Source organism: Tarenaya hassleriana, unplaced genomic scaffold, assembly GCF_000463585.1.
Source record: "Tarenaya hassleriana unplaced genomic scaffold, ASM46358v1 Cleome14, whole genome shotgun sequence".
Lineage (NCBI taxonomy): Eukaryota > Viridiplantae > Streptophyta > Magnoliopsida > Brassicales > Cleomaceae > Tarenaya > Tarenaya hassleriana.
The window spans coordinates 938,495-961,005 of NW_010964598.1; the positions used below are offsets into that span (position 1 = coordinate 938,495).

Genomic DNA, 22,511 nt, shown 5'->3' on the forward strand with positions numbered 1-22,511 from the left:
TAGGGAAAAAAAATTACTAATAAATATTTTTTTTGTTTCGTTATGATATAATTGAAGAAAAGGTTGTCTCGTTTCCTTGGCTAATTATATATACGTGCATATTGATTGTCTTTCACATACATGTATACACACGCGCACACACATATTGTATATATACACATATGTGCGTGTCTCGTCTATATATATATGAATCCAACGGTAGGATGCATATATATGATGTACTTGCAGATTCGATGGTCGAGATTTCTTGAAGAGATACAGAGGGAAGAAGATATTGCTGGTCGGAGATTCACTAAGCAACAACATGTGGGTGTCACTGAGTTGCATGCTGCATGCATCCGTCCCAAATTCTACGTATACCTTCCATTTCTCCAACCCTCTCTCCACCTTCACTATTCCGGTACACTATATATAAACCCTAACCCTCGCCTATTTTCTTATTTTTTCTGATATTAAATTCTGAATCTTTAATTAACCAAAAATAAATAAATTCTGAATCATTAACGCTGATCAATCTAGTTACTCCTTTCGAATTCATTGAAAAGCATTATATATATGTATGTATGTATGTTGCCAACTGTGTTATAAACAATATTGTAAGGATTCTATATATAGGAATGAAATCATCCTTCTCTTTTTAAGTTCTGGCATATGTTAATTTGTATATATATACATAAATCGACATTGAAACAGGAGTACGAGATTACAGTCAATTGGATAAAGAATGGGTTCCTTGTGGATTTGGTGTGGGACAAAAGAGGCAAAATTCTGAAACTGGATTCGATCAGTTCAGGGAGACAGTGGCTTGGAGCTGACGTCGTCATCTTCAACACCTTCCACTGGTGGACTCACACCGGCCGAGCCAAGTCGTACGTGAATCATCGTGTGTATATATGTATATATGCATTTGACGATGGTTATGAAAAATGTGTATGATGTAGATGGGACTATTTTCAAGTGGGGGAGACGATTGTGGAAGAGATGGACAGAATGGAAGCTTTCAAGATTGCACTGACGACATGGGGGAAATGGGTTGATAAGAACATCGATCCTTCCGAATGTAGGGTTTTCTTCCAAGGTGTTTCAGTATCACACTTTAAGTGAGTCCCTTTCTGTCTTTATCTCTACACACTATATATGCATATATATATATATATATATCGATAGGGAAGTGTTGGTTTAAAATGTTTTTGTGAGTGCAGTGCAACCGAATGGGGAGGGAAGAAGGGGAAGAGCTGCGTAGGGGAGACAGGGCCGGTTAAAGGACAGAAATACCCCGGACCGAGGGACAAAGGAGAGGCCATTGCGAGGAGTGTGATCAAAGGGATGGCTAAACCGGCTTACCTCCTGGACGTAACGTTGCTGACCCAACTCAGAAAGGACGGTCACCCTTCTTCCTACGCCGGCCGCCCGGGCAAAGACTGTAGCCACTGGTGCCTGCCCGGCGCCCCTGACGCCTGGAACGAGCTCCTCTATGCCGCTCTCACCACCTCTTTCTAACTATTCTTTCTTTAGGGTTTGGAATAAAATCGGTGTTATAAGAAATATATATATATATATATATATACCTCAATCTATTTTCAATCTCGCATAGTCCACACCGCAAGTTTTTTTTTTCCATGCATCCATTTAGGATCAATTTCGGAATCTCAATATCACAACCCAAATACCCTCTCTCGAAAATATGGTAATATAGAGGAAGAATGTATCGAAACAAATCTATCTATTGTCTAGATAGAAATATCAAATATCCATGGATTATGTCATGCTTGTTGATGGTGAAATAGGAACCTCTGATTCGGTCAGAGGGATAAGAAATCTCTAGAATGGCCAGAAGGTTTGGATTGTCCGGTTTGACACAAACCGGCGGATTGCATTTGGTTATCAGATTTTTTTGCAAATGTACCGAACTAGAACGACGACGTTTCGGGGAGCTTCGGCGTGTTATGAAGACGACGGCGTTTTGGGCCAAGTAAAGAGATTTTTGAAGGCAAAGTATCATTTGTCGAGGCGCGGGAAAAAACTAGGGTTTGAGAGAGGGGTGAGGCACCGATAGAGTCACCGATCTGTGACGTCCTCCGATGGTCTATGAATCTGGTCGATTACCACCTCGACCGAGATATAGGGTCACGGAACCTGAACTCGTTAAAACGACTGGATATCATTCTTGCACGTACGGACACAGAGATCTGAGAGCCTTTTACCTAACAAGGAGCTTAGCACAGTTTCAGTCACGTGTCTTTGACAGTTTCCAGAAGTTTCCGGAGGACAAAACCTAGTACTACATGTTTTAACGGATGACAACTTCACAGGAGCCAGAGCGTCTTGGAAGAGCACGGAGTTCCTCGAGGATTTCAGACTCTTCTTTGAATCTAGGACAACGACTCAAACACAGAGTAAGTTTCTTCAGACACTCTGCATTCTCTAGAAAGTACCTTACCAGTTTCATTTCTGTTGTCGTCTTTCCTGTGATCGGCATTCTTATATCGACGGACTCGAGGGTCGATACAAAACACCGAGGCCTTGACGAAAGCGGAATTCCCTCCGTCTCCGGGAACAGATCAAATCCCTGCAAGTATACCAAACCTCGTGGAGATACGGTATACCTTCTACACAGCAATGGAATCAGAATCATGGATTTACTCAAGGTATGTATATCCTCACCACGACGAGGGATTTCAGATTCGGGCAGGCCTCGAGGAAAGTCGGCATCGTTTCCCACCATAAGTGAGCGAACCTCGCATTCAAATGAGTTAAGTTAGAGAATTGTGGCAACTGCTCCGATTTCGAGTACTGATACAAGATCTGCCGCCAAGAAGCAAGGAAATGAAATGGTTAAGACTGATTTCACAGAATGGAATCCGGAAGTTCAAATGTGAACTCACCTCTATAGTTTCCCAAGAAATGATAAGACGACCGATACCCGAAATGCTCGTGAGAAAGTCACGGATGGTACTTTTTCGATAGGTCGTCGGGATCCAACTCTTCTCCGTAATCCACATTAAAGATGATATTAACATCGAGCTCGACATTTGAACCCAAACCCTTCACTGTAAAGATTTCGGACTGATGATCCCTGAGGGTCAGATACTCGATTTTAGGCGCATCCACCACAACTCCGCAATCTTTCCCGTCTTTATAACGGTCGAACTCTAATAAAGCAAAGCTCTTTAGCGTCGGAGAACGGACACGCAAAACTTTTACGTTATCATAAACAATCCGAGTCATGGATAAATCTTCAAGGACAGGACAGCTCGAGATGAGGGTCTCGAAAGCCGCATCATCGACGTACTTAACTCCGTCCAAACGCATTAGCTTGAGACAAGGTAAAGAGACGGCCTCTGAACTGGTCAAGACGACCTGACTCAGTTTCAAGCATACCAATGTCTGGCACATATTAAGGCTTGGAGGCATCTTGACAGCTTCATCGTCATCTATAAAGCTCTGAACGTCGAGACCCTGAAGTTTTCGTTTAACCGCTTTGTCGATCCATGACCTGAAACGTGAAGCATCGTGTTCGCTCGCATCGTACCTTAACCTGAAGCTATATAACGGCGAGTCACTGTCGGTATCGAGAAACTTATCGACGAATCGGGAAAATGTATCGTCATCCGGGAAATCGTGGGTGTCCAAATCCAAGTCAGGAACATGTAACCAGAGGGTCCTCCATCTGGTGGATAAAACGCTTGTCCTAACCACATCCTTTGTGGAGAGATTGGAGAGTATCTGACATAACAATGGATCTGGTAATTTGCTTATTCTGTCTTCTTCGATTCCGGCAACAGGCTTCTCCTCCGCATGCATTTGATCCAATTTGAGAATGGTTTATTATATCTGCGACTTCAGATTTTACATAATCAAACTGAAGATTCAGACACATAACTCATCATACGAACAACACGAATTCGTACACCTACGCAAAGTGAAAGATCGAATTTTTCGGGCAGAGCTAAAACATTTATGTGCGCATGGCCAGAAACTCGAACGAACTCTTGCAACGATGCAAAATTTTCATTTTTTTTTTGGGGAAGAAAAGTATCAGAAACCGCGTTGAAATTGCAACAAACCGACATTCAGAACCTAAATCCAAAAAACCAGAAAATCAAACGTATACGTAAAGTACGAGAGATCTATACATACACAATCCCTAGAGGAGTACGAAGACTGCTTCAACAAAAACAAAAACCTAAAAAAAAGGGAACGAGAACACTAAGCTGCACAGAGGCAAACGAAGAATCACTCACCATATGGATTTCTGACGATGGTCAAACGAAGAAGAAAGGAGAAGAACTTCTAAGATCCAACAGAGAGAAAGAGGAAGAAGACATCACCGCCATTGCCAAGAAGCTTGCATCTGAGTTATCAAAAAAAAAAGGGAAGCTTGCATCTCTCTCTTGTTCTTCTATCAGACATGAATTTATCGCTGTTAAATATTGCCATAGGACGAGACATTGGGCAGGTGCCACGTGGTGAAATTTTAAATGGTGGAAAATAATCGGATATGTGTGAGCGCATGAAAGATCAGTGGACTTGTGGAGCCCACCTTTCATCGGCAAGCATCATAGGCAGTCACCGCGCTGTCTCTGTAACCTTTACACTTTCCTGGTGCGCTTTTTCAAAATCCGGTTCACCCCCTCCGAGAGTCTGAGTTACACCGCCTCTCTCTCTCTCTCTCTCTCTCTCTCTCTCTCTCTCTGCGGCGGCGGAGATGGCAGGATACAGAGTGGAGGACGACTACGATTACCTATTCAAGGTTGTTTTGATTGGGGATTCTGGTGTCGGTAAATCGAATCTGCTCTCTCGGTTCACTAAGAACGAGTTCAACCTCGAGTCGAAGTCCACCATTGGAGTCGAGTTCGCAACTCGCACTTTGAATGTCGACGGAAAGGTCATCAAATCTCAAATTTGGGACACTGCCGGCCAAGAGAGGTTCGTTTCTCTGTCTTCTCCGTGTCTCCGATTTTGTTCATGTGAACCGTTTCTCATGTTAGATCTTGTTTGGCGATTACGTTGATTTTTGAGTTCGATGCGTATTTCGTTTTCCCTTTTATGAAATTACTTGAGATTCGTAAGAAATTAGAAGCCATTGTCGCGAAGATTGCTTTGTTAAGTTTCACAGTTTGAATTTTTCATCTGAAAGTTGGTTTAGCTAGCTTCTGGTAGTAGATCTATCATTTTCTTATCCGGATCATGTGAAACTAGCTTTTGATTTGTGATTTGACCTCATAGTGGGTTCAGTATCGCTTTGCTGAAAACTCATTGAAAGAGTTGGCATGATCTATGCATATGCGGTGTAGATTCGTTTCCTCTACAATCAGGAATAGTTCTCCTCCTCCTCCTCCTCCTCCGTCAAGAGAAGGTATGCAGCATTTTTTTAGATCATCTCTTTGTTAACTTGAACAAAAACAATTCTTCATTCTCTATCTCCATGTCTCTAAAATAGGTTCTGAGTTTGTCTGGTTGAGACATTGAACTGAGGATTAAATAAACGGGATCGATTGCATAGATTTTAAAAACACCATCCCTTCTTCTCTAACCTGTTGGCTGAGGCTGTCACAGTGTCGAATTCTGTATCTAATCCAAATTTCAATAGTCTCGCACATATGTGGTATTGAACGTCTGAATAAGAGCTCCTGATTCTTCAGGTTGATTGTTTGCCAGAAGTATGATTCCCCTCGCAAGCGCAATGATCGTGAAGAACTGGAGCAAATCATTTGCTCTATAGACAATTGCCTTCATTAGATTGGGTGTTCTGCTGCATTTTTCTGACCCGATTGTATGACGTACGTCACGCCAATACACTGGCTAAAGTGTTGAATATTGGGTCAATGCTGTATTGAGTTGAGTGTGGTGCAGTCTTGGATTGAGATTAGGGTTCGTGAGATTAGAAATTTGTAGTATGATAGTGAAATCCAGAAATTTTGGCACGCTTAAGCCAATGATCTTTTGGTGTCTATGATGAGTGAGATTCCATGTGAATAAGGCTTTCACTGTTATGTGGCCATGATCTAAAAAACTTTGCTCTTTGCAGGTACCGGGCGATTACAAGTGCATATTACCGTGGAGCGGTTGGCGCCCTTCTTGTATATGATGTAACCCGACGTGCAACATTCGAGAATGTAGACCGATGGCTAAAAGAACTGAAAAACCATACAGACCCGAGCATCGTGGTGATGCTTGTGGGTAATAAATCCGATCTCCGCCACCTTCTGGCAGTCCCGACGGAAGACGGGAAATCATACGCCGAGAAAGAATCGCTCTGCTTCATGGAAACTTCCGCCCTCGATGCCACGAATGTCGGGAACGCGTTTGCGGAGGTTTTGACGCAGATTTACCGCATCACGAGTAAGAAACAAGTGGAGGCCGGTGAAGATGGGAACGCTTCTGTTCCGAAAGGGGAGAAGATAGATGTAAAGAACGACGTTTCTGCGCTGAAGAAACTCGGGTGCTGCTCAAATTGATGGTTCTAGTGAAGATTGGGAGAGTATAACCCTTTTGGTTTATGTTATCGTCGTTCTTTGTAATATTATCGTCATTCTCGCGAGGCGTTTTTTAATTCATATTTGTACTAAAAAAAGTGAATGACGATATTCTTCTGAAATTACTTCGAGTGCCTCGGGTGCTTATTTGGCTAATAAGTGAACTGATAATGTATAATCAAAACCGAACCGAATTAGATATAGAACCGAATGGTTATGATTTCTTTTAAACCGAAAAAACTGAACTCGAATCTGAATTGAACCGAATAAAAAAATAACAAAAAAATATCGTAAATTTCCTTAAGAAAATGAATATTTTTATCATAACCGAACCGAATTCGAATCGAATTCAATGTAAATTGAATAGTTATAATTTTTTTAAAACCGAAATAATCGAACGCGAACCGAAACCGATTAAGTCACCTCTATGAGTGTCCTTTCTTCCATTCCATGCCTAGAGTTTTCATTTTTTTTAAATCAGTAAATCAATCTATGATTATATCATTATCAAGGTTTTGTCTCGTGACAAAATTACAATGGAATCAAACCGAATTGATTTTTTTCAAACAAATTTTCCTCTTATTGAAATGCGGGAATTGAACAGATCTGAATTGAGTAACAAAAAAACGTACCGAAACTAAAAATTAAAAAATGGCTAATAAGTTTCCAAACCCAACAACCGAATATCGTATTGCTAACCTTATAATGCAGTATGTAACAACGGGACACCGGACTGCCCTTTCCTGAATCCAACCCAAACAAATTGACCTGAACTGAAACTTAATTAGGCGAAATCGGAGTAAAATTTCTTTTAACCCGACCGCAATTAAGGGTGGTCATTTCGGGATTAGGGATGATCATTTCGTGATTAGATTCAGTTATTTCAGATTAAATTTATTCGGTTATAAAAAAATATAACTGGTTATATAAATTTAATTGGTTCGATTTCGATTTCATTTTGATTCGGTTTTAGGACAATAAAACTATAACCAAACGGTTTAATTTGGCTCGGTTTAGTTTGGTTTGGTTCAATTAAACCGATTCGGTTTGGTTACAAAAGAACATTAACAAACACGAAAAAAATATATAAAATCTTCCAAAATTCAAACTTTATCATAAACTTCAACCACAATAAAAAAAATTAAAAAATAAAAAAAAAATCTTTAAAAAAAACTTCTTCAAACGGTTTAAAATAAATAAATATTAATCTTTCAAAATAATCAATCCAAATTTTAAATCACAAAATACTAATATTTCATAATCTTAATAAAAACTCTAAAAAATTTTAAAAAATTTATATACAATAAATATCGAATGATTCAACAAATGTATAATAGATCTAAAACAAAATTTTAATCAAATACAAGAAATTACATTGTTAATCTTTTTTTTTTGTTTATTTGATAATTCTCTATAAAATTCTATACAACAACAAAAAATAAATATAAAATAAAAATTTAATAAAAATATAGTAATCAATATAACTATATTAAAGATATACTTTTTACCAATGTATATATAAAGAAAGAGTTGAAAATTGAAAGAGTAAAAAAACAGTTAGATATCTAGTGTGAAAATTTTAAAATTATATCAACCATTAAATTAATTTCAATTATTTAGTTATTAATCGAATCAAACACAATTCAAGTATTTATTAAACTTTTTCAACCTATCGATTATCAAACAAATAATTGAATCGAATCGAACTGTTGTTATTCAGTTTGATTCGGTTAAATTATTCGGTTAATAATTGAAATAATCCGATATAATTTAGTTATGGATCCCATTATTTTATTTTTTAGGGACAAACTCAAAAACAACTCCAAGTTTTCAATTTACGCCAAAAAAAAACCTTCTACTTAAAATTCATCATAAAAAACCATCAACTATTAATTTTGAACAAAAAATACCATTAATTATATAAATTTTTTAAAAAATCTTCCACTTTATAAAAAATCATCAATTATTAATTTTTATAAAAAAATTAATTATCTATCTACAAAAATATTTTGTTTTAAATTTATTATAAAAATTTATAAAATTAAAAAATATATATAAATTATATAATTCTAAAACATCTCTATAAAAACATAATATTTACATAAATTTATTATATTATAATATTTAAAATTTATATAAATATTTATAAATCATCAATATTTATACAATAAATTTGTATACAAATGTTACATTTAAAATTCAGTATATTTTATTGTTTGTAAAATTTAAATTTAAAATTTTATTATATGTTAATATTTGATAGGTTGTAAATTGAATACATTTTATTGGTTATAGGTTTCTAGATTTAAAATAGAATGTGTTTTGAGAATTTCAAATAGTTGATGATTTTTTATTAAAATTATTATATAAATCTATGAAAAAAATTAAATTGATAATTTGCAATCTTTAAAATAACAATATATAATAGAATTTTAAATGTAATATTTACAGCCAATGAAATATACTTAAATTATAATCTATTAATGTTAATATGCACTTTTTATATTTTAACAAATAAATATTTTTATTAAAATTAATAATTGATGATTTTTTATAATAAATTTAAAGTGAAAAATTGTTTTTAAAAAAATTATATCGTTAATGGTCTTTTTTTACTCAAAATTAATAGTTGATGGTTTTTTATGATGAATTCTAAATAAAAAATTTTTTGGTGTAAATAGAAAATTTGAAGGTTTTTTTTTGGGTTTGCCCCTAATTTTTAATATATTTTATGATGTTACCTAACAAATCGAATAAAAAAAATCTAGATCTCTTATATTTTAAAAAAAATCTCTTTTACCAAATAAAAATTATTATCAATTCAATCATATTCAAATAAAAAATTAAAAACAAAAAATTTAATATATGTAAAAATTATGATTTTTATTCATTTTTGATGTATTTATCATACTTATAAATTTATCTATATATATTATATATTTGTTTAATCTTTTATTTGATTTTGATAGAGAAAACAATAACTAATTAATTTTTCTAAAAGAATTTTTCAAAAATATCTCAATATAATGGTAAAATTTCAGGCGACAATTAATACAACAAATTCTTAATTTTAAAGTGATTGTTTAGTTTATTTTATCAAAAAAAAAAGATTTCATACGATTATAAACGATTTAATGAATATATTTTAAAAAATTAAAAAAAAATATAGAATTCAAAGTTCGATATAAATATTTTTTAGAGATAGATTTTTATTAACTTTTTGTATTTTATATATATATTACTATTGTCCCATTGCCATAGTAAAAAAAAAATTATGTGTCTGTCATTGTATGTGATGATGTTTCACATATACATTTTTCTAAATATTTTATTATAAACTATTTTAGTGCATTTTATACAATAAATAGTTTTTCTTATAATTTAAGTTTATATAACATCGTCTTTATGATGTCTCAAATCACATTTAGCATTATTGTCTATAGAAAAATTCTGGATATATAAATTAAAAGATTTTATAAGGTAATTTGATGAAGTGTGAACAGTTACATTAAGATGAGTGATTATCAAAATGGTTTGATAGAGGAGGAGGCAGGCGTGCTTTATCGGGTGTTTGATTACTTTGTAAGAAAACTCTCTGTATATCGACAAAAGACAGACCTTATAGAAAAAATGATATATTTTTGTTATATAAGAAAATTTTGAAAGTGGATAACAATGTATAAATATTGAAGAAAAATTATTTCAAGTGAATAGAATATATTTTATGTTGACACTTAACCGAAATTTAGTGATATTGTATGACTCTTTTCGTCTTATTATTTGTGGGTAAAACCTTTTATACTCATATATATGATTTTTTGAGCAAAACCTATAATTTCCAATAACCTGAATATATATGCCCATACTACACGGGATATTATTTTTTGCAATTAGAAAATACCATTTTCAATTGTGAGTTTACTTAAACTTCAAACAATTTTATGGAAAAATCTCATGGAGAATACTCGACTTTATCAAAACTTTCAGATTAGATAGTAAAATTTTCAATTCATATATGATGTAACAAATTTATAAATAAAAACTTAACTTTTAACAAATTTCCATATAAAAACTCAATTGCTAAATTTTTGTCAAATTCAATTTGATTTCTAAATGATGTTAATAGTGTATAATGTGACACGTGATGAGTTTGTCACATCGTAATTTTTATTATTGTCATATTTAAAAAATAGAAAAAGAAAATATATTAAAATAATACAATATAAAATAAGAAAATAAAAATCATGAGCGCACACACATATATATAACGATTAAACTAACATTCCTTTTTTAGTTACACAAATATTAGTTATTAATATCCATTAACTATTTAATTATTAGTTTTAATAATTTAAAAGTATGCTAAATTAATTTAAGAGAAAATTTGAAAAAAATAATTAACTTTAAGATAACTGACATATTAATATCGAATTTTTCGAATTTTCAAAATAAATATGAATTTATAAATTTAAAGATAAAAAAATACTGAATTTTTAAATTTTTGACAAAAACCTCTTAAATGACATTAAGCTATTGGTGGATCATGTCACGTTAATTTTTTACCAATTCATTTGTCATGTCATATAAAAAAATAATAAAAATAAAAAATAATTATAATTGAATAAAAATAAAAATTAATCATAAATATGTTAAAATAAGAATAAAAATAATAAAACATAAAAAATATAATATATATATATATATATATATGTAATACGTACATGTATAACCCTTAGTAAATTAACGGCTAGATAATAAATGTATGTTACATATAATTAACTCAAACCATTTGCATAGGATTCCAAACTATACTATAATTATATATTTATTTAGCTTTTAGTTTTCTCAAGAGTTTCATAATATATATATATATATATATATATATATGTGTGTGTGTGTGTGTGTGTGTACGTGTATACTTTTAACCCTGTTCTATCAACTTTAAACTAATGTACAGTAACTTTTTTTTATGCTCCTTTAATACATGGGAGAGGAAAAGAAAAGGGGGTTATGTTTCATACTTAAGAGACATTCAACGAGGGGTTATGTTCAAATTAACGCCATTTCTTTCAAGATGCTGGAAGATAAACGATTGAAACCATATGCTAATATATACATACATACATATATATATATGAACCGATCGAAATATCATATCTGGACCGATATTCATCTGTAAAATGATATACATACACATATGAAGAAACTAATAAAGCACATTGACAAATTTATTGGAAGAAAGAGAAGTACTGACTCTATTCGATGTAAGGATGATATATGGATGCCCAAATCAGTAGCAGATCCTGCAAAGTTTCACGCGCATCTATCTATCGGTCTTCACTCATCGAACAGTACATGATTTTATACTTTCGCCTGTATATATATATCATTTATACGGAACCTGTAGATTCAACATATATATACCCTGCAATGAAATTGAATAATGTCAATGTTAATCTCTCTATATTGTGTGTAAGATACATTTCTCACCAAAGACAAAGTATATTGTTTCACATGATGAGATTGTGTTTCGTCGGTGATATCTCAAATTCACTTTATATATATTAATTAGTGTCATTGGTTATGCATGTGTAATTGATCCATATGTTTATGTATATATATATATATATATATATGTATATATGAACCATAAGTAATGTCAAATTTGATATGGACGATGCAGTAACCATGATTAACTAATAGAATGTGATTGCTGAAAACAATTAGGCATCAGTTGTCAACATGATTCTTAGCTTATAAACAGTATAGGCATGTATCATTGGACAATTCAGATGATTCCTTTAACACATTGTTGCTATCACAACGAGCTAATTAACACATAATTATAAGTATTGATATACGGCTAAATGATATATATATATATATATATATATATATATATATATATATATGTGTGTGAATATACGAGTATTGTAGAACATTATTATAGGAATTAATACATTTCGCAGCTTTTAAGTGAGTCATGCATTACACTGTATGTATACATCCCTTTTCTCTCGATATTATTTGGCAGACTTAAGGAATTACACACCGGCATGAAAACAACAAGAAACCCCATTTGCAGGAAATTAAATATACCATGTTTGGTTAGCTTAATTTATTAGTCAGATTCATTAAAGGAAAATAAATATATGGTATATATATATATATATATGCATGTATAAATACAAAGGGGAGTGTGAATTGTGTTTTGAATGAGTGATACTAGGCCCAGGCTAGGGTTTTTCTGGGGTATTGTATACGTATCCCTCCTAGGGTTTACGAAACATGAGACAATGTTTCACTCAAAACCCATTGGTGTGATTAATGAAATGTTATAATTAATCTATCTATCTGTATATATATATATACGCCCTTACTATATATAGATATATGATCTAATAGGTCTTAGCCTAATCACGATGTAATCTTTGAGTTTTTGAGTATAAATTAAACAACAGGACACACATTACATATATAGTATTATACGTCAAAGAGCATTCTATAAGATAATGTAAGAAAACTACGGAGCCTAGGTACGTAAATGGATAATTAAGTAAACATAATTATATGGGCCATTAAATTAAACAAAAATTAAAAAGATAATTACCATAAATCCCCCTTTTTTTGTCCCCTTCCTTGCTAAGCAGTAGGCAAGTTCGAAGTGGTACTACTACTAGTTCCAGTTCCGGCGTGAGTAGCAGTAACAGTGGCAGTGCCCTTCGCTGGGTTCCTCCTCTTCTTCTTCTTCTTGTACGGAACACCTCTTGCCTTGGCCTGAGAATCCCTAACCTCCCTCAGGTAAACCCTAATCCCACCGCCGGCGAAAGGGTTTCTCTCCGGCAAACCGCCGTTCTCTTCGTAAGCAGCTCTCAGCCGTCCGATCAAAGCATCTAAGCTTCCCCAAGCTTGTCTCAAGGGACAGTTACACTGTCCTGAAGGGTCGGGCTGTCCGAAGAAGACGCATCCCTGAAGATGGACTTTGGTCTTGCCGAACTGGTCGAGGTAGCGAAGGAAATCGAGTATGTTGTTCGTGTTGCACTGCGAGATGTGCACAGGCGGTCTCTGGTTCCTCAGGTACTGGCAAAACGTGTTCCAGTCTCGCCTTTTCTGCGACTCGTAGCGGCTCAGTGGCTGTGGCGATGACCCTTCAGCCACTTCTTTCCCTCTGGTGTTTCTTGTGCTCGTAGCCATATTGATTTTTGGATGATGATGATGATGGATGATGATGGATGGTGATGGATGTTGATGATTGTTACATGGCTTGATGAGGAGGAGGAGGAAGACGAAGAAGAAGAAGAGAAAGAGGAAGAGGGGAATATAGATGAAAGGTATTAATGATAATGGGAAAGATTTAGAAAAATTTCCTCACTAATGATGAATAATATATTCTAACGTCAATTATTTTATGGGAAAAATATGGCATCAAATCTACGAGGGCACATATTAAAGCTGTATATATATATATACATATATGTTGAAAACTACAATTTCCTAACAAATGAGGAATTTTCAGCTCCATTTGTTTTTTTTTTCTTTTTCTGGTCATCTCAATTTCAAATATGTTATTCCATGGAATTTCTTAATCTTCTATCATTAACTTTAGTTCTCTAAATTAATCATGTTTTTCTTCCATGGCTTACTTATCAATTAGTTATCATTTAAAAACAAGTTATATAGTAATTGATACAATTTATTTCAAATCAAACAGATTTAATTCAGTCTCCACCTTTGTCTATGTCATGTTTTCTTTTTTATACATATCACCTTTTTTTGCCACATACATAACATTATTTTTGTGTGTTTTTTTTTTGTAAAACTATTATTTTTATGTTATACTATATCACAGTAAAAATAAATAAATATGCATACGTATATATATGCGCTTGTGTATTTGTGTTTATAATGAGAATTTTTCCGTACTTTTCAAATTAAAGTTAGATATACAATGTATATAAATTAATTAATTGATAAAAATCTGCAACTAATGAAGCAACATTTTGGGATATCAAATTAATTAGAATATTAATAATGAATTTGTACATGACTAATGAGGGAGACAGGAAATGGGCCCTCTGAAAATGCTTTAGCCCTTGCTTTTTTCTCGGCCAACCACATTATTTTCTTCCCTTTAATTCGTACGATTAGCATTTAAATATTGTTTTTATTTACTTTATTTTAATTTTCCCCCATCTAATTATAATTGCGTTTCCATCAGCTTCGCAATCATTGTCAATTTCAGTATTTTTAATCATTATTATTTCTATTTATTCATGGATATATTTGTTCTAAGAACTTTTTTTTTCAGAAATTAAAAAAAAAAAAGATATTGACTGGAGAATACGATATAATTGTATTAAGATGTAAATTTTATTATTATATTTTATAATTTATAGAAAACTAACATGGTAAATTAAATTTACATGAGTGTTGCAAAGATGGAATATCCCACAAAAATATAAGAATTTCACAAATATACAAAATAATATATAAATTATTAGTACATAAATTTAATTTTCTAAACTATTCTATGAACCCTTGTAGCGCCATTTATTACATACGACGTGACTATTATGATATTTTTCACATCGGATCCAATTAACGATGGTGTAACGCCGTAAGAGTCTATATAATAATGTAGAAGAAATTGATAAATACATGCATTAATCTGTGAAATTAATAATCCATCTATTTATTTGAAAATTTTAATAGTATTTATGTGTTTTTTTTTTGGATTTTCCCATTTGTAATTGTTTTCTAGAAACAAAAATAGAAAATGGCAATCGAGATCTGATGAAGAACAAGAAAAGCCCAATGGGCCTCAGCATCCAAAAATCCAAGAGTTCTCCACGTGCGCCTTCAAGGTTTGCAAGAATTTATAAGATTGAGGAAACCAAAATTTAATTATCCGTTTTAAAGTAATCTCCAATTTTAATTCACACTAACCAATCATATAAAATAAAATTCGAATTATTCATAAAAACCGTCTGTATTTAAACCATTGACCTACAGACCTCATAATGGCATTTGTAACTTACCATCGGTTTTTAATTTTATATAAAAATTCCGGATTTAGGGTTTCGTCACTAATCGACAGTAATTTAAGATAATCATCAATTTTAATTCTCTCTAACCAATCACATAAAATAGTCTTCAAATTTCGGATATGCATTATAGAACCGCGAGTAGATAAAGAAATAATACTTGATAACTTATAATCGGTTTTTTAAAATTGATATAAAAATGCCGAATTTAGGGTTTTGTAAAATGGTTAAATATTTTTCACGTAACTAAAAGTTGAAAAATTAGATGCAAGTGATGTACGTTTCCATCGCTTAAAGTGAACTGATTAAATAGCTTTGAAACAGAACATGGAATCTTTAGTGGGAGAAAGACGATCGCTGAGCAGAAGGAGACATACGTAATCTAACATGTCCCGATCCTAAAGATCTGGTTGGACCTATGATTCAAAATATTGATTTAATAATCTTTCTTATTATTGAATATGAACTAACATCATGGTTAGCACCATTTCAGCTGCAAGTGGCTAACTATTTTTTTGGATATTATATTGTGATGCTATAGTCATGTAATTGGTAATTTAAGCATTTACTATCTCATTTGTCACGGATTAGATTCGCGATAGGAATCTTTCTGTATGGCAGACTAGTCTCGGTGCAGAAAAGGGAAGTTTCGGATAAATTGGGTTGCATTTGGAAACTCCGAGAGACTAGACTAAGCCTTCGATTCCTTAGGGAATGAATGATGAGAGTGAGATGGGGGAAGCCTACGGCGGCGAGTTTATTGATAAGGCAAAAGATGCAACGGCCGACGACGATTCGGTATAAGGAGGACGACATGACGACGGTTTGAAAGCCGATGGGTGTGACGACGTAAAATCGAAGTTCGAAACTTAGAAAAAAAAAATGAGGGAAAATCGATATTGCCTCTCAACACAGATGACTTAATAATCACTTGATGGAGAGTTCACAGAATTCGACCCCTAATGAACTCAACACGTCTCTACTTTTCGGGAATAAAAACGGGAAAAGTGGTCGGTTCATTTTGTACCAATTAAATCAATGTAGTAAAAAAAATATATATATATATATAAATTAAATGGATTGTAATGGATTGAAAATTTTTAAATAGGGAATGATTGTTTTTACAGTGGTAACTATTTTTATTGGCAAAGTATTTTTTTTTCCTAATAAAAGCCATCATCAGCCTTGGTGGACCTACACTCATAGGTTTTGATTCCTCAGTCGTAAGATGCTAACGAGTGCAGAGAAATACAATTTTGCTGTTATATATATATATATATAGAGTAAAACTTGTAACCAAACCCACACCAAGGTGATGCCATTTAGTGGATCTAGATAATTAAACTTAGCACAAGAATTTTATTTTTCGTACCGAGCAATACATATTGGACATGATTAGGATGTTCGTTGTTTATTCTTCTATATATATACACACATGTATGTAGAGAGACTATATAGTTATTTTTTTATTGCAAAGTATGAAACGGACCAGCCAATCAATAGGGTGGAATCAAAACCTTTCTTAAATAGGAGGTAATTCAAAGGCAAAATCAATGCCAAAGTTTCCTCGACAGAAATTCAAGTATGTTTTGATCTGATTATATCTTTCAAAATATTAAAAAATTTTAGATAAATATTACTCTGTCCTTTTCAAAAATATTTGTAGTTTTAAGTTATTTTTTATATTTCAAAATATTTGTAGTTTTACATTTTTACGATATTTTTTTTATAATAGTTTTTAATTTTATCTATTCCAAATTCCAATACATTACTAATGATTGCATTATTTTTATCATCGTGATTTTTAATCCATTTTTTTGAAAAACGTGAAACAATCTAAAACAATAAATATTTTAAAATGGAGTGAGTAATTTTCTAATAGAGATTCGATATCCCATCATTTATCAATTAAACCATCAGATTTTGGTTTCTTTTTTGAGATTTTGCCTCATAGGCTCATAGCTGAATGTCGTTCTTTGATGTTTTGGTACACAACGACCGCAATCTATAATAATATTGGTGAGAAATCGAGAATATACGAGTATTGTAGAACATTATTATAGTATTATCGTATGCTTGCATTTTATCACATAAAAAATATACGATAATGCAATGTTGTACTAATATTTTTTCCTCCTATATATAAGTATAATCACAAACATCAATGTCAAATCTGATAAGCTAATAAAGTTTCATTGACGAAATTTAAAGAAAAACTCGCTGGACGGAGATGATCGTAGATGGGTATCAGCAGCTTTGACTAATCAATTGCATCCACGATGTCATTATTGCTCAGATGTTTTTTTTATTTATTTAATAAATGTCACGATTATCTGTAAGATGCTGTTGATTAGACAGTTGGATCTTTCATTAATTAAAAAAACTATATTATATAATTAATATTTCAAAGCGATAATATAAATATATAGTTTCTCTCGTTGCCGACAACCCAAGTAATGTTTGCGTGCACGTGGGCTCCTTCCAAGTGTAGACGAAAGAATATTAATATAATGGACTATTTGTTCATAAAATTTAATAGATGCCTCGCTGTTATATACATATATATATATAACAGCTTTTTGATAAAACCATGGGCACAAATCCAAACATGTGAATTATTATAGTCGACTTTGAATTTATTCGGATGATAATTTTGAATTCATACATTATCAAATATTACAAAAACCCAAACAATATAGAAACAAGTATAATTAAAGAGATTAATAGCAAAGACAAGGCTTCCCTTTTTGTTCACCATCTTCAGCCTTACTTCTTAGCATTAGGAGCCTTAATGTAAGCAACCTGAGAAGCATCTCCTGTCTTAGTCAGTGTCTTGAGCTCGTAACCTAACCAACACTTGGAACTCTTCCGGTTGTAAAAGAAACCCAAACACTTGCAATCCCTCGTGCACTTTTCTCCGCACGCACTCTCGGTCGTGGCCGAGCCTCCGTTGTATTTGGTCATGAAATGGTCAACGCCTTCGAGCTTGAAGTAGTGGAAGGTCTTCGGGTCGCAGCTCGCGAGTTTCGGCGGCCGGCAAGTCTCGTCCCAACCGAGAAGTCCCTTGTCGGTCGGACATGCATTGCACTGGCTCCTCTTACACAGCCCGAACTCACCGCACCACGTGGCGAGTCGACAATCGTCGTTTCCATCTTCGTCCTCTCTCGTGAAGGCCCTGTACGTTACGTCCCATGCCGTCGCCGTCGCGGCCGTGCTGTAAGTGTAGACTCTGACGTTACCGTCTGATTCGAGACGGATAAAGCTCAAAGTCGCGTTGTGTTTTGGCCGAGCGAGGAAGGCCGAGACGTTGAACTGTGAGCCTTGGACCTCGCCCACGAACGACATACCGTACGTCGTGTCGGAATCTTCCACGACGTCGAACGTCATGGACTCGAACCGGGTTTTGATCTTGGTGAAGAAATCGTACTCGTAGTAGGCGATCGGTTTCTGGGTTTTGTTCGTCGTGTCATCGACGTTCACCGACTCAGACAACCTGCTCACGAGCCTGTTCCGACCATTGACCTTAAGTGACTGTCCGACGAGAAGGGTATCGGTCGGGGAATCGAAGCTTTGCCAAACGAAAACCCCTTTGGAATCATACAGCACCATGTTACCATTCTCCAACACTTTGATACCAACAACTCCTTTGTTGGCCGTGTTGGTCTGCCAGACCACACGACCATCAGCATCGGCCAGGACGAGATTCCCGTCCTCTCCGAAGGTCAAGGTGGCGTTTTCGCGAACCGGGTTTCCACGATTTGCCTCCCAGACCCACCGGAGGGTGGACTCTTGGGCTCGGTTGCCGATTCGGAGAGCGAGAGTGTAAGCATTAGGGGTAGTGTTATAGAAAGATAGGCGGAAGTTGTCGTTGAAGGGGACGAACCCGCGGACCGTGGGATCGTACTCGATGGGGCTGTAATCGAGAAAGCCGCCCTGGTTAACGACTCGGAACTGATCGGAAAGAGGGACTTTGGCTTGTGAGCCAAGGAAGAGGATGGAGAGAGTGATGCATAGAGCCAAGGGCAATGAGCAAGCGGTTGCCATTTCTGTGTGGTGGTTTTTGGACATGGCATATGGCTTCTATATATAGAAACTCGTTTTTAAAAAAAAAATTAAAATCGAATTTATCATCAAGTTACTCTCGTTGAAATATTTAGATTTGTTAGATTATATCTAATTAATTAAGAGAAATATTTTTGAGGTTAAATGTTAGATGTGGTCGGATGTTGTCCCTTGAAATTGAAAGGCTAATTTAAGACACGGATAGTTTAGACCGGTCAAAGTTTGCAGATATAATCATCTACGGCGTTCATGATCCAAAGAGAGGGGAGAGCTAGCTGTGATGACAATCATTCACGGCTCCTTGCATGATTTTAAATTGGTATAATAATTACGTTATATTAAAATAAATATAGGTAATGAATTGCGTAAGGCTCTGGAGTGGGTCCACGTTTCATCTATACGTTATTGTGATGATATTTATTTATTCACGAGCCATCAAGAAGATGCTCGATCCCTTCGTCTCGCCCCGTTTTCTTCTTTGATTCGATGTGACACTTCTTAGAGATTCCATATTCATGGTGTCGCATTTATTTTTTCGATCCAATTTAATTTTAAATTAAATAGATATAATATTAACTAAATTAAAATTAAGTGAAATCAAGATAAATCTACATCATAAAAATTAAAATAAATGTTATTAGAAAAATAAATATGTTTATTAATAAAAACAATAACGAATCAATAAGAAAATGGATTCAAAAATCAAATGAATATACTTCTTTTAAAACCTGACGTAAAAATCCAAAAAAAATAATATGTATATTGGGTAAAACATCTATTTTTTAGATGAATATTTTCATCAAAAAATAAAATAAAATAAAATTGTAAATCACGATAATACTACCATAAATTTCATATATATATATATATATATATATATATATTAATTTTTCCCTTAATGTGTATCGCGGGGGCTTCTAGAACAGGTCGAGTGTGGCGGCTCGTCTGCTCAAACACCCCTTTAAAGGCTGCTTGCTTCTTATAAAGTGTCTTTCGTTATCTTTTGGTCAATAATGGGTCTTTCAAAGAATTAACAAATGACAAAAGACAACCAAAGTAATAACTAGATGGTATTGGTAAGGCTGTGGGTTTCGGTTTTTGATTCATTTTTGGATTGGAAATGGTTTGCTTTGATTCTTTCGGTTTTATAAAATTAGGTATCAACCGATTTTTATATTATATTCGATTCGATTCGATTCGGTTTTAGTTTTTATTAAAAAAATTATATCTTCTTAAAAATATTTTTGTTTTTTTGGATTTTTTAAAATTCGATTCATTTTGGTTCGATTTCGAAAAAATCGGTTTACTAAAATTAATACATTCGTGAATTTCGCACGGTTCATATCGAAACAAATACCGTATTTTTCGGTTCACTACGATTCGATTTCTCGGAACCGAACCGAAACGTCCAGATGGGTTCGGATTATTTATCCGATATTTCTGATTATCCAAATCTAAAGCCAAATATGTTGGATTAAATGTTTCATAGTCTCACCTTATATTGGAGAGGTCCTAATGTCTAATAAAAATGTTTATATATCCGTGAATATTTGAATTCGGATGTTTATTCTTCGATAAAAATCTTTATCTTGAATATGTAAAAATAATTTTAATCGTCTTTAATTATCTATATAATTCTATCTTCTAAATTTTATGCCTAAATTCTGTGGCTGTCTTGTATATATCTTAGTATTGAGATTGTTAAAGATATTATAAACTTGAATGGTAAATCAATGTAGAAATCATAAATTTTACAACGATATTTACAACATATTTTGTTTCTTTGCTAGTTTTACAGCGAAATACATGTATTTCATTTAATTTGGTAGAACAAATAATTTTTGTTAGAAGTTTAGAGGGTTATCTAGTTAAATATAATATATGGGATTTGATAAAATACAATTTATCTAGTTTTCTAAATTAGATTGATTTTTTTTTATAATCAGGACGATTACCGACCTTCGACTCATTTAATTCTTTGAGTTCAGAATTAATCTTTAATCACGTAATCAATTGCGTTTCTTTTATCCATTAGTGAAATCGAATACAGAATGTCTGAAGTGACATTGGCACACTTTATCATCTTTCAACTATTGACAACTAAGTAGTGAGCGGCTGAATTTTTATTTATAAGAATGCATTAATTTCATATAACAATAAGTCAAAACAAGTGAATTAAGAGAACCTTATTGATTCACATTGCGGGGGAGATATGATTAATATGGATGATATGTTCATATAAAATATAGCTACTATAAAATATGAATAATGAATTGTACTTTTTTTTTGCATACTCCAAAAGATTTTGTTGCTCTTAGTATAATTAGTGACATAAAACAATCAATTAAATGAAAAGATAAAAGTAAAAAAAAAAAAGTCGAATTTACGGTATTTTTTAAAATATATATTTGTAATAAAATTTTAGTATAAATTGAATGATAAATGGGATAAAATATCGAATAAATTTAATTTTATAAAATTTAAAACAAGAATCTGAAAATAATCGAACCAATTAAATGAAACCAGTACAAATATTCGCTCATATATCGTACTACCCATATTTCTCTCTCTCTCGGTTCTTTCTTTCTTTCTTGGTCACCGAGTAAACTAATAAACATAAATTATATCATATAAAAAAAATATAAATAAGATGATGTTCCGGTTACGGTGACCGGTCTTTCCTCACGATGAACCGGTCCACCAAAACCGGGTTATATGGCCCATTTCTTAGTGGGTTTTTTTCCTCACCACACGGAAGCTACTGATTCGTTAGTCTTTGCTGAAACCAGCTCCGTTATGCCGTCGTCTTCATTTGCTTCGCCGGGAAGGGAGGATTTGTCTTTTTTAGAGAGAGAGAGAGAGAGAGAGAGAGAGAGAGAGAGAGAGAGAGAGAGATCTACTGTTGGATGGCTCTAACGACTCGTCA

General features: G+C 33.4%; 5 protein-coding genes across 5 annotated transcripts in view; 2 read left to right on the forward strand and 3 right to left on the reverse strand.

The window, feature by feature from the left end:
* LOC104808090 (protein trichome birefringence-like 42) overlaps positions 1–1,535 on the forward strand; it is a 2,307-nt gene extending 772 nt beyond the window's left edge. Inside the window, exons 2-5 of the mRNA XM_010533623.2 lie at positions 229–400; positions 694–869; positions 942–1,100; positions 1,203–1,535. Coding sequence (XP_010531925.1) covers positions 229–400; positions 694–869; positions 942–1,100; positions 1,203–1,500 — 805 coding nt within the window. The 3' untranslated portion in view covers positions 1,501–1,535. The remainder of the gene's footprint in view (positions 1–228; positions 401–693; positions 870–941; positions 1,101–1,202) is intronic.
* Positions 1,536–2,127: 592 nt separating this feature from the next.
* LOC104808092 (F-box/FBD/LRR-repeat protein At1g16930-like) lies at positions 2,128–4,333 on the reverse strand. Its single transcript, XM_019201969.1, is given in 5 exon segments — positions 2,128–2,569; positions 2,665–2,787; positions 2,790–2,961; positions 2,963–3,840; positions 4,245–4,333. Coding segments are annotated over 4 exon segments (1,416 nt in total). The 5' UTR covers positions 3,805–3,840; positions 4,245–4,333; the 3' UTR covers positions 2,128–2,290.
* Positions 4,334–4,612: 279 nt separating this feature from the next.
* On the forward strand, positions 4,613–6,635 carry LOC104808091 (ras-related protein RABA1b). The gene is made up of 2 exons (XM_010533624.1): positions 4,613–4,929; positions 6,032–6,635. Exons 1-2 carry the CDS (start codon positions 4,709–4,711, stop codon positions 6,459–6,461), a joined length of 651 nt encoding a protein of 216 aa, XP_010531926.1. The 5' UTR covers positions 4,613–4,708; the 3' UTR covers positions 6,462–6,635.
* Positions 6,636–11,610: 4,975 nt separating this feature from the next.
* Positions 11,611–13,826, reverse strand: LOC104808093 (protein LIGHT-DEPENDENT SHORT HYPOCOTYLS 7). The gene is made up of 2 exons (XM_010533626.2): positions 13,090–13,826; positions 11,611–11,904 (listed from the first exon to the last, which is right to left on the reverse strand). The coding sequence occupies exon 1, from the start codon at positions 13,671–13,673 to the stop codon at positions 13,122–13,124; it is 552 nt and encodes a 183-aa protein (XP_010531928.1). The 5' UTR covers positions 13,674–13,826; the 3' UTR covers positions 11,611–11,904; positions 13,090–13,121.
* Positions 13,827–18,114: 4,288 nt separating this feature from the next.
* LOC104808094 (epidermis-specific secreted glycoprotein EP1-like) lies at positions 18,115–19,594 on the reverse strand. Its single transcript, XM_010533627.1, has one exon. The coding sequence runs from the start codon at positions 19,565–19,567 to the stop codon at positions 18,290–18,292; it is 1,278 nt and encodes a 425-aa protein (XP_010531929.1). The 5' UTR covers positions 19,568–19,594; the 3' UTR covers positions 18,115–18,289.
* Positions 19,595–22,511: the final 2,917 nt, after the last annotated feature.